General features: G+C 42.1%; 1 protein-coding gene across 1 annotated transcript; it reads left to right on the top strand.

Moving 5' to 3' along the window:
* The first annotated feature begins 10,671 nt into the window (after positions 1-10,671).
* Positions 10,672-12,434, top strand: LOC147333889 (nuclear factor 7, brain-like). Its single transcript, XM_086271159.1, has one exon. It carries the CDS (start codon positions 10,672-10,674, stop codon positions 12,049-12,051), a length of 1,380 nt encoding a protein of 459 aa, XP_086127285.1. The 3' UTR covers positions 12,052-12,434.
* Positions 12,435-12,637: the final 203 nt, after the last annotated feature.

The following is a 12,637-nucleotide window of genomic DNA, read 5'->3' as shown; positions in this document are numbered from 1 at the left end:
AGCTCTTTGTTTCTCTTTTAGTTCTCAGAGGTGATTAGCGATTGGAAATACAGCAAAATCAAAATCAGGGCTAAAATGAAGAAATCCATCCTAAAATCATACAGAATGTCTCATCACTCACAGAACTTTGATACTGTACTCATTAGTGCTCCGAGGTAAAGGGTGTTTTGACTGGCCCTTACTGAGGTTAGCAGTGTGTTTTACCCAAAATATGTGAGTCAGGTGCACTGATGATTACTGATAATTAAATCAAATATTTTAGTTATGTGAGAAATCTGATAGTTTTGCTTCAAAGTCTAAATAGATTCTACAAAAGTAATTAAAATTAAGAGTAATGTTGTGACATGTGCAGCTGGAATGGAGGAAAACCTGTTTTATAGCTTTTGAGCTGCTGGCAGGATGAAAGTCTAACTCTGGAATGAAGCACACCTAGACTACAGGTTGTTGGGGGAAAACTCTGTAAAAAACCCAGGAGAAATAAAGACACAATGAAACAAAGTTACTTTCTTTATCAAACGTGTACACGGGTGAGCTGCTAAGAACAACTCACACCATGCACAGTGGCTTGGTAATTTTTATAGGCACACAGCACAGAGACAGTGAGAACAGGATAACAAATAATAAACAGATAAAATAAAACAACTCCATATATGGTGCTAGTCTCGTCAGCAGAGAGCTAGGGAAGATAAAACAATCTAAAACAATATGTCCCAGAAACAAGATGTGTTTGCTGGGAAAGTCTAAAAAGATAATTCTAAACTAATCTAACCACAGGCAGAGGGCAGACAAAAGACATCTTTGTACATTTAAAAGAAGGTAAAGAAACATAGAATCATTTTTCCTGTAACATTCCCTCCTGTTTTAACTTATTTTAAATGTATACAACAATTGTCTGTGAAGATGACAAGTCATTTTTAATCACCACGTCATTTATTAGCAGTTAGTACAAGTTCTCCTCTAACAGAATTGCAACGGGATGTTGTTCTTCTTGAGGCACGGCAACATAAGCAGTCATTGTAGTTGTTATCATCTTTGAAATCATTACTCTTAGGCATGGCAACACACACAACACTAATATGAGCAGTGCTATCATGATGAGACCTAGAAGGAAAAATGGCTTTGCTACAGCAGCTAGCCATGAACCGCTGAACAGCCAGTCCAGCCAGCCTTGTGCTGTAGCTGCTCCAGGTGTGTGGTCAGTGACATATTTTTGCAGAGCGGTCAAATTCTGCAAAGCTTCATAAATGTCTCCTCCAGTTTCGTATCCATCAGGGATAAAAGTGCAACATGTTTCCCCGATCAGCTTGCAAACTCCTCCTTGTGATGCTGTTAGCAGGTCTAGTGTCAGTCTGTTCTGCAGCACCATCGTTCTGATGGCCTGCTGTTCTCCTGCTAAGGCCGTTCCCAGGGCCTTAGTTAAGTTGATGTGTCGTAGCAGAGCATATCGGTTGATTTCCACGTGATCCCGCACCTCGGCAACTCCAATGCCGGGGATCAAGCTCTGTAAGAATTTCACTCCTCCTCAGATGCGAAACTCTAGTTCCTTTACTGCTTGGTGCCGTCCGTGCACATCCTGTCTGGTAATGAGTCTTTGTTTGTAGTATCATTCGGTAGCTGTAGTTGGAGCGACAGTTGAGGCTCATCAGTGTCGCGTTACTGGCACAGGTTTCGTTGAGTGACCAGTCAATACACTTCCTCTCGTTCCTCGGTGGGCAGAAAGTGTATTTGCATAGCAGTCAGTTTTATTATTCCAGTAAGCTGTAGTGTTCATAAACTGCCACCAGAAATTAGTGGCATAGCAATGGGGAAACTTGGTGTACTTTCCTTTGTCATACAGTGTCTGCCTTTTCTTCATATAGCGTGACTTATTGTCCCTCACGGAAGCAAAGATGAGGAGCCCGGCCATGGTCAGGGCCGCTGCAGTTGTTAAGAGCCACCACCTCATGACGACGGGACGCACCCTCCTGTCGCGAGTAGACCCCCCGGCCAGGAAAGCTGACCCCTCCACCGGGCGAGATCACAACAAGTGGGCAAGCCTGCCATCAGCTGTGTTTAGATGGCTTCACTGACTCGCCTGCAGTGACTCTGATGGATCCAGGATGGTCGTTCCGCAATTTTGCAAGCGGTCGGTGTAGTGAGGAGGACTTGGTATGGCCCCTCCCACCTGGGTGTGCTCCAGTTTTTCCTTTGGAGCACCTTGATCAGAACCCAGTCACCGGGCTTTAGTCTGTGTTAGATTTGTATTGTTGATTGTCATTTATGCTTAGAAATATTTACTTATATATGCTTAGAGTTTTGTAATTAGTTGTAGATTGGTAGAGGTTTTGATCCTTGATAGTCTGCAAACTTTGTGTGTATTAGACAGCACTTTGGGAGCATGAGAGGTCATACCGTGTCTTATTATTTTATGGTAGGATTAACGTAGTTGCGTCTGTTCTAGTCTAAGTGCTCTTTGTTTAGATGAACTGCAGGACTTCCTCACCGTGTTATCTAGGATGAACCATCTAGGGTGAGGGGGAGGCTACCCTCTTCCTGACCAAGGATGTTTGACCCTTTGATCAGCAGTCCACACACACACACACACACACACACACACACACACACACACACACACACACACAGGCAAGGTACTCTTTGTTTGTATGTAGACGTCGTATGTTAATGAACCTATGCATATTCATGTAACCTCAATAAAAGGACAGTGTATGGGAGAACGGACGAGACCAACTGGAGTCAAGCGGTTGTCCGGTTCTCTCCCGTGCACGAGTAACATGAAGAACTTTGCCTATTTGTGTCTTGCTTAGCAGTGTAATTATATTGTCTTAACGTTCCAGCGAATAGGTTTATGCTACAAACCTATCATTAATTGGTCCTTCGATGCCGGAGCCCTGGAATCGCATTCACCGAGGGGAGGAGAGGCACGCTGACAGACTGACGTCAGCCAGGAAGTTCCTGTGGATTCGCGGTCTGTCCTTTCTCCTCGATGAATGACGGTCGGCGGGATTCGGGCTGATATTACACTCTAAGCATATATAAGTAAATATTTCTAAGCATAAATGACAATCAACAATACAAATCTAACATTTCCCCCCTTTTTGACCTTTATGCCTGAAAAGTTCCCAGGTATGAATACGTCATGTCTGACAGTTTCAATGCAAACCTTTTTATATTCAGCATATGTCAAATCACCCTAAATTACTGAAAGGTACACAGTTTAATAAATGTATCATACCGTGTCTTATTATTTTATGGTAGGATTAACGTAGTTGCGTCTGTTCTAGTCTAAGTGCTCTTTGTTTAGATGAACTGCAGGACTTCCTCACCGTGTTATCTAGGATGAACCATCTAGGGTGAGGGGGAGGCTACCCTCTTCCTGACCAAGGATGTTTGACCCTTTGATCAGCAGTCCACACACACACACACACACACACACACACACACACACACACACACACACACACACACACACACAGGCAAGGTACTCTTTGTTTGTATGTAGACGTCGTATGTTAATGAACCTATGCATATTCATGTAACCTCAATAAAAGGACAGTGTATGGGAGAACGGACGAGACCAACTGGAGTCAAGCGGTTGTCCGGTTCTCTCCCGTGCACGAGTAACATGAAGAACTTTGCCTATTTGTGTCTTGCTTAGCAGTGTAATTATATTGTCTTAACGTTCCAGCGAATAGGTTTATGCTACAAACCTATCAGTCTGCAAGACACTGGAGAAACATCATCAGGTTGTTGATTATGTACAATGATCTCTTTGTTTTCTAACAGCTTAGACATCCATTCTGCTAATGTGTTTTCTCTGATTGCTTTGTCTATTGGTTGACTGGTAATAGGCAGTGGAAACGGCCTGCCATGAATGATTTCAAATGGAGTTAGTTTATGGGAGCCTTGTGTTAAGCGCATCCACATTTTCACTAAACCCAAACATTCAGGCCACGGCCTTCCTGTTTCTGCCATGCATTTCCTGAGCCTTTGTTTTATAGTGCCGTTAGTTCTCTCTACAAGGCCTGCGCTCTGAGGGTGATAAGCACAGTGGTGTTTTATGCTGAAACCGAGTGCTTCAGAGACCTTAGTGATGACATCATTTACATTCTTCGTCATTTACAATCATCTCTTTATTTTCCTACAACTTAGTAGAGATGGCACGATACCACTTTTTTATGTCCGATACCGATACCGATATCATAAATTTGGATATCTGCCGATACCGATATGAATCCGATATAGTGTTTTTTAATCAACAAAACTGTTTTTTAAAATATCTTGCTGCATTTTGCAAGTCTGCAAGTTCATACTCAAGTTTAAAACAACAACTACACTAAAGCTATTCTGTTATACCTGTATACAAAAAAAATATTTCATAGTTCAGCAATACTGATCAATCTAATAAACTTAGACCTACACCATCCTCCCTATTCTGGTATTTTAAAGAGTACTTAGCGTAAATATTAAGCAACCTAACTAATAGGGTTCCAACTCCCAGCAACAACAAACATAAATAAATAAAAAATAAGGAACCACCCCTCACGCTCCACCTCATGATGCTTAATCGACGTAATCAACCTTAATTTGATGCAGTGTGAAAAAAAATGCACAGAAATCAATTATTTTTCAAGAAATATTAAATAGATTCAACATCTTTCTTCAACAAAATTGCAGACTGCACAGATGGTACCTTCCCAAAGTAAAAAGTACTATAGCTTACTAGGGTATATATATTAGACTTAATAGTCACTATGTACAGTAATTGACTTCTATTCATTTTACATCAAATTAAAACTTTGGGTGTCAGATAATTATTTATTAAAAGCTAGACATTTTAAATGAGAATAAGAAAGAAAAGTATGTCTTTGTGCCCCCTTTTCCCAGTTAATGCCCTATCGGCCCCCCTGGCTAAACTTTGCTAGATCCGCCCCTGCACAGTTACCAGCCGTCAGCTACGTAGAAAAAGATCCTGGTGTAGAAATTAATATTAAATAAATTCTAACAACAGCTTATCAAGCTTAAACGTGCTGCTGTTGTTCAGCCGCTGGTTTGCTCTTTCTGGCGCAAAGTGGACCAAAAACAAACGAGAGACAGACTCGCACAGAAAAGCCGATCAGCTGATTTAAGCAGTTTCACGATTGAAGTAGCAGCCGGAGAGCGAGAGGCAGTCGCTTGTTAAGCTTAACGTGGGAATGCTTTACAAACATTCAGAGATGGACTTACACACTTGCTTTACTTCTCTCGGGGATAACTTTGTCGGAGATGAAATGCCAGGTTGCTAGCGAAGCTCCACATGCTATCCAGACCACCGACAGGTCCTGCATGCCACAGCTGCTCTATCACGTGATGCATACGTTCTGAGGTGAGTTACGGCGTGTTGCAAGTTTTGTGAGGTGCTTTCGTGATATTTAATGGATCGGATTACATTTTTTATTTTTCTCCGATATCCGATCCAGTAATTTAGGTCAGTATCGGACCGATACCGATACGTAATATCGGATCGGTCCATCTCTACAACTTAGACATACATTTTGCTACTGAAATTGTATCTGCCTTTTTCACTGGATAGATTTCTGGCCACTTTGAGAATACATCTATAACCACTAGGGTGTATTTTTACCCTTGGCATTCATTTAGCTCAATAAAGTCCATATGGATTGTGTGGTCTCAGGTTTCCCTGAGCATTATATTTTTGACACGTCATGCACGTTCTGACAAATTGTTTTGCTGAGGTTTCAAAATTTACAGTGTAGAATTTACAGTGTAGAAATGAGAGTTGACAATACTGGTCAGTCCCCCCGTTGACAAATGCGTACAGCCATGAGTCACTAATGCCGCCATCTTGTGGAGCGATTTTGGCAACACTAGCTTGCCATAACACATCATTAAATCGTTTGTCAGAACTGCACCGTGTTTTAGCCATTTTGCCTGCTCTGCTGTGCTTGCTGCTTTTTGTTCATTTTTCAACACATCCAGTGGAATCTGATGTGTGTTTACTGCCATCAATGTGATGTTTGCCTGCTCTGTCAGCAAAATTGTTGCCTGTAGTAATGAAAGAGTCAGTAGGCGTTGTAAGAGGTTGGCATGCTGGTTTGCCAGTTGGTGTAATCATTCCTCTGTTATGCCAAATTTTTTGCAAAATGATGCACAGCAGAGAAAACATACTGGCTGTCTGTATGTATGTTTATTATTTTGTCTTTCTGTATTTAGCTTTCGCGTATCACAGCTATCAGCTCAGCGCTCTGTGCAGGACATGAAGAAGAAAGTGGTTTTGCTTCTATTATTTTACTATCTGTGGTTACTGCGTAACCTACACAATTTCGGCCTGTGCTGTAAGGTCAAATGCTGTTCTCCTAGCTTCCACACTTGCTGATCATAAGGTGGATCTGGGCCTGGGGTTTGTTTAAATCTCAGAATGTTGTGATACTCGGTCGGTTTCTGGAAAGTGGATGTTGCGGGTGTCATTTAGCATGCACTCAGGTGTAATACCAGAAAAGAATGGCACGACTGCTATCTTAAGTTTTGTCAGAGCGTCTCTACCTAGCAAATTTACTGGACACGACGGGTCATATATGCATTTAATAAAGCACCTGCGGCCACTTGCTGTATGTACTAGTTCTAAAGGGGGCAGTTAATGGTTGTACAGTTGTGTGGCCTGAAGCTGACTTTACAACTAATTTGTCCTCTACTCCTACAATCTCGTGGGAAGTGACCTCCCTCTCCACGGTTCTAGCAGGCGTTGTCTCTATGTTATCTGCTGTTTCTGCGTGGCTGTCTGCAGCCTTGGTGTTTGTGACTTTGCTCGCCTCTCTGTTCCTGATAGCCACCTGCGGATTAGTGTTTTAGTCTATTGTCAACAGTCAGCCTTATTTTGAAGTTACAGAAAGCTTCGTCTTTTTTGTTTGTCTTGGTTTGGGAGAATAGATGCAACACTACATTTTCACTTAAGGCAGTTTTGAATAATTTCTAGTTTTTCAAACAATTCATGGATCTCACACATTTCAAACTTTCAAGTTACGGTTGTTTCCCATTTATACAAATATATATATATTTAACTTTGCATTGCTCACAGCTCATAGCTCACAGCTCTAAACCTAGGCATTTTTCAATCATATGCCTAATCACCATGTGTCATTGTGACTCTCAAGTATTGTCACAAGTTCGTTTAAAATCGTTTCCAAAACCAACAAAATAATCAAACAAAAACAAAAAACATAAACGTGTCAGGACACAAAAGAAAAAGAAAAATGCTGCCACCCGAACAAGGCAGAAGTCTGCATATGTTGGCTTTTAATATCATGCAGCTTGTAACATGGTAGACTAATGTGCCTGTGTTAATTCAGCTCCATATTATTGTGTGAAGTTGCACTGTGTTGGGAGTGGTTTTGTGGTTGTCACATTTTTGGTGAGCCAATGGCTGGAATGGGGTTGGACTAATTAGAGGCAGGTGTACTTGATTGCACTGATACACTGGTCTACATATAGCCCACAGTACAAACACTGCTGTGTTGTTTTGTCTCTCTGTGCAGTCCAGGGCCTATTATATGCCACAGCCTAAAGGCAGCAGAGTTCCAGAGGCTTGAGTGACCACTGACTATATGCTTGCAGGGTGGTGGGTCTCCAAGGACAACTTCTAACCCTGTTAAACTTGGCCGTGTGGCCTAGCTGGCTCTGGCCTTGGGACTGTGTGTTTTTATACAATTCATAAGTGGGACACTGGACTGTTTTATCTTTTATCTCTTGATATATTTTTCGTCAATAAATTATCTTTTAGAATTTTATTGACTGTCATCTTTTTCCCACGACTGAGACGGTTGGTCAGACCTAGAGTCTTTCTTTGGGTGTGTTACAGCAGCTTCTGCTCTAAAAGAAACAAAAAAGAAAAAGAAATGAAAATGTGGAACATGCTCATCAGCTTAGCAGTGTCTACATATTTAATTCAGCTTCTCAATCCTGTAGTTTTAGCTGTTGTCTACAGGGTTTTGCTTATTGGTTGTTATTATAGGTGTGCTCTATATCTCAGCAATGTGTCATTCTAGGATGATAGGTTTCAAGCTGGTCAAGTGCCTCTATGCACTTCATTAGTTTAGTTATTCTCTGTATTGTGTTCATCTCACATGTCATTACACTGAGTTTCAGCAAACCTTAAGCTTGATGTAGACTACTGCTTAACAATTATCCACCTCACATCATAACCGATTAAGGTGCCTCTTCATATTAATATTATGTCATTGTTAATATTATCCTCTTTGTCTTATATAACAGCAAAAGCATATTATAATATTTTATCAGTGTGTACCACTATACTACTACTGAGCCAATTTGATAGTTAGGATCATCTTATTCAGCAAACAGATAATTTAGAATTCATCCAATCTGCGGTCACATTTGTTCTCTCTGTTGCATGGCGGACCAGGCAGTTCTATTATAATATATTATTTATATTTTATTTTGTATCCATCAAGGGCTTCAGATGACCTGCAGAATCATCCTTTTCCCAGGGTGGAGACAGTTACCTTTTCACACACTGTCCTTGGCTGAACAGTGACACAGCCTTAATATACCTTATTTATGTTATTAAAATATTTTCGTGTGAATTATTTGCTTTATATTCATTTTATACATGCTGGGCATGGTCATCATGCCAACTGTGTTTCATTGATAATATCACTTTACAGGTTGTTATCCTTGCTATTATTAATTTCAAATACTCTAAAGATAATTTCTACTGTAATTTTCCCTTTGTTCATCTTTATTTCGTACTTTTTATATTTATATCTACTCAGTGGGGTCTGTTTTCAACCCTTTTAAACTACTACAAAACTACTGTGATCTTTAGTTTTCACTTAATAAGGGATTATTATGTTCTTCCTGATATGGGTGTTGCTGCAGATGCGGCTGCAGGAGTGAGTGATGGTTTACTAAAAGGATTGTGGGAACCGCACAGTGTCTCGTCTTCTGGTTTTACTAAACTGGCAGTTGAGTTCTGTTCTTCTGACTGTTTATATTTTGTTTTCTTAAATCTCTCAGTTTACAGACACTGTTTTTGTCCGGCGTCTGGACTTTTCTTTTCTCACCACTGCTCGTCAGCAGGAGTGAGTTTTAATTTCACTTGCTTGAATACCCATCTTATTTATGTATTTACTTATTTTTGTTTAAGTAATATATACACGATACAGCTGCTATCACCTTCGCTGGTATTCGAGACGAGAGTGGTTGCTCACACGCCCTTCTACTTTCGGACTATTTCCAAAAGCGGTGTGAACTTTACGAGACGGAACTCGACCGTTCTCTCAACTCACCAGCACGTCAGTGAACAGCAGTAAAAGAAAAACACAGTAGGAGCAGCTCAGTCTCTTACTGGACCGTGAAAATTCAGCTTGCTCCATTAATTAAAACAATACACACACACACATTCACATTCACACCTATTCGCGCGATCGGAACCCTTATCATAAGGGGAGCTGCCAGTCTTTCTGTAGACGAGCTACTTATTCCCTAGACCCTGTCTAGACCCAGCTGGGGGAGCTACCCAGAGCTCCAAACCTAACCCACAGAAGTGGGGAGCTTCCAGTCGACGAGCTCCAAGCTACCAGCCGACGAGCTACTTTAAACCCACAGAGGTGGGGAGCTTCCAGTCGCGACGAGCTACTTTCGCTATTTTAAATTCCCTGAATTTAAAATATGCTTTTACGCAAGATTGTGTCAGTGTGTCTGTATCTACCTGGTCGGTGTCGCCGGGTCTGGTCCACCTCGATCGGGCCCCATCACCGTGGGTCGCTTTCTAAGACGTTGGCCAAGACCCGAATTTAACGCTCTTGGTCTTTTTCCACACACCTGGTGTGTGGGCTGTCGACAGGCGAACAACGTGGACTGGTCACGGAGATGGGACACGATGGAGGCGCTCCGGCTGTCGAAGGACCAAGAAATGTTGGGGGAAAACTCTGTAAAAAACCCAGGAGAAATAAAGACACAATGAGACAAAGTTACTTTCTTTATCAAACGTGTACACGGGTGAGCTGCTAAGAACAACTCACACCATGCACAGTGGCTTGGTAATTTTTATAGGCACACAGCACAGAGACAGTGAGAACAGGATAACAAATAATAAACAGATAAAATAAAACAACTCCATATATGGTGCTAGTCTCGTCAGCAGAGAGCTAGGGAAGATAAAACAATCTAAAACAATATGTCCCAGAAACAAGATGTGTTTGCTGGGAAAGTCTAAAAAGATAATTCTAAACTAATCTAACCATAGGCAGAGGGCAGACAAAAGGCATCTTTGTACATTTAAAAGAAGGTAAAGAAACATAGAATCATTTTTCCTGTAACACAGGTAAAGCAACATTTTTCTCCTCCCCTAACGTCGCTCAAATGTGACAAACCAGGAAAAAGGAAGTTCTTCGTCCTCAGTAAAGAGAGACGCACAGACGATCAGACTGAGCTCAGACCAAACTAGCAGCTTCCTCTGAGTGAGTCCAGCTACAGGAGAGAAAAGTGGAAAACTCCAACACTGCTGCTTCAAGCTGCTGACGCTCCACACACTGAATGTGAGTTTGAGCAGAAACACGACTCAAAGGAAGTTTCAGTGAAGGTGGTAGAGGAGGGAGGGGAGCCAGGACTGACTGTACTTCCTGTCTGCTGTTTTCAGCTTCACTCACAGACTCAATGGCTTTCAGATCAGAGGAGGATCTCTGCTGTCCGGTCTGTCAGGAGGTCTTCAGAGATCCTGTTCTTCTGTCATGTAGCCACAGCTTCTGTAAAGACTGTCTGAAGAGATGGTGGAGAGAGAGACCAACACACGACTGTCCAGTTTGTAACAGAAGGTCTTCAAAGGAGTATCCACCTTTAAATCTGGCTTTAAGGAACCTGTGTGAGTCGTTCTTACAGGAGAGAGATCAGAGAGCTTCAGAGGCTCTCTGCAGTCTGCACTCTGAGAACCTCAGACTCTTCTGTCTGGACCATCAGCAGCCAGTGTGTGTCGTCTGCTGTGCCTCAGAAGATCACACCAGGGACAGATTCAGACTTATCGATGAAGCTGCACAACAACACAAGAAGGAACTTCAGGAAACTCTGGAGCCCTTAAAGAAGAAGTTAAAGGTTTGTGAAGAAGTTCAAGTGAAGTTTGATCAAACAGCAGAACACATTAAGGTCCAGGCCCGACACACAGAGAGGCAGATTAAGGAGCAGTTTAAGAAGCTTCACCAGTTTCTAGCAGAGGAAGAGGAGGCCAGGCTGGCTGCACTGAGGGAGGAAGAGGAGCAGAAGAGTGGGATGATGAAGGAGAAGATGGAGGCTCTGAGCAGAGAGATAGCAGCTCTTTCAGACACAGTCAGAGCCACAGAGGAGGAGCTGAGAGCTGAAGACGTCTCATTCCTGCACAACTACAAGGCTGCAGTGGAAAGAGTCCAGCGCTGCCCCCTGCTGGATGATCCACAGCTGCCCTCAGGAGCTCTGATAGACCAGGCCAAACACCTGGGCAACCTGACCTTCAACATCTGGAACAACATGAAGTACATGGTCTCCTACACTCCTGTCATTCTGGACCCAAACACTGCTTATCCAGAACTCATCCTGTCTGAAGATCTGACCAGTGTGAGACGAGGAGAGAGGCAGCAGCTTCCTGATAATCCAGAGAGGATTGATCCCGACTACTCTGTCCTGGGCTCTGAGGGCTTTAACTCAGGGACTCACAGCTGGGATGTTGATGTAGGAGACAGTACAGGGTGGGAACTGGGTGTGTTAGCAGAGTCTATGGAGAGAAAGAGAAGCATACTGTCTGGATTATGGACAATAGGCTTCTTCGAAGATAAAAAATTCTACCCAGCAGCTGAAAATTCTTTTTCAGTAGAGAAGAAGCTCCAGAGGGTCAGAGTGAATCTGGACTGGAACAGAGGAAAGCTGTCGTTCTCTGATCCTGATACTAACACACACATACACACCTTCACACACACTTTCACTCACAGGGTGTTTCCATTCATTCACACTGTTGATAAAGTGAAGGTGTGTCCGTTGAAGGTGTCAGTGTCAGTGCAGCAGATGAGTTGAGGATGATGATGTTTCTAATGTTGTTTCCTGTCAGTGAGTTGAAGCTGTTAAACTGCAGCTGTCCTCCTGCTGCCTCGTTGTTCCAAAGCTCTTTGTTTCTCTTTTAGTTTCACTGTTTCTTTCTGTTTCTGCTGTCCACCTTTTCACATGGAAAATCATTTCACTGTTTCTCACTGAATGACTCCCCAAACTAGATTTGAAATTCTATCAAGTTTCTAATCATTACAAGTGATTCATGTTTCTATTTGATGTGTAAATGGAGATGATTTAGTTTGCTGGGATATGGACTGACATGTGTTGAATGGGAGGAGCAGTTTGTTGTTGTCTTCTTGTCTGTTTATGACAACAATAAATATGTTGTTGAAACAATGATTCATGTTTAACTCCATATATGAAATGTTTCTGATCTTTGAATTCTGTTTGATTAAAGACTTTCTTCATGACACAAATGAGATTTCAGTGTATTAATAGAACTAAATAAGCTCAGAGTTGAAAGGCTGGAGTATTATGTACGTGCTTCACTGTCAGGATCTTCAGGGGTGCCTGGGTCCTCATCACAAAATATGACATCACTGTTTTGTACATT

This window comes from Aulonocara sp. 'chitande type north' Nkhata Bay, linkage group LG3 (assembly GCF_057382095.1).
Source record: "Aulonocara sp. 'chitande type north' Nkhata Bay isolate Kocher_YH1m ecotype deep benthic linkage group LG3, A_spYH_male_GT1.1, whole genome shotgun sequence".
Classification (NCBI taxonomy): Eukaryota; Metazoa; Chordata; class Actinopteri; order Cichliformes; family Cichlidae; genus Aulonocara; species Aulonocara sp. 'chitande type north' Nkhata Bay.
Note: the sequence above shows the minus strand (reverse complement) of the source record. Positions and strands in the feature narration are given on the sequence as shown.

Excerpts from the sequence above, each read along its gene's own strand:
- LOC147333889 (XM_086271159.1), top strand. The coding sequence starts at position 10,672 with ATGGCTTTCAGATCAGAGGAGGATCTCTGCTGTCCGGTCTGTCAGGAG.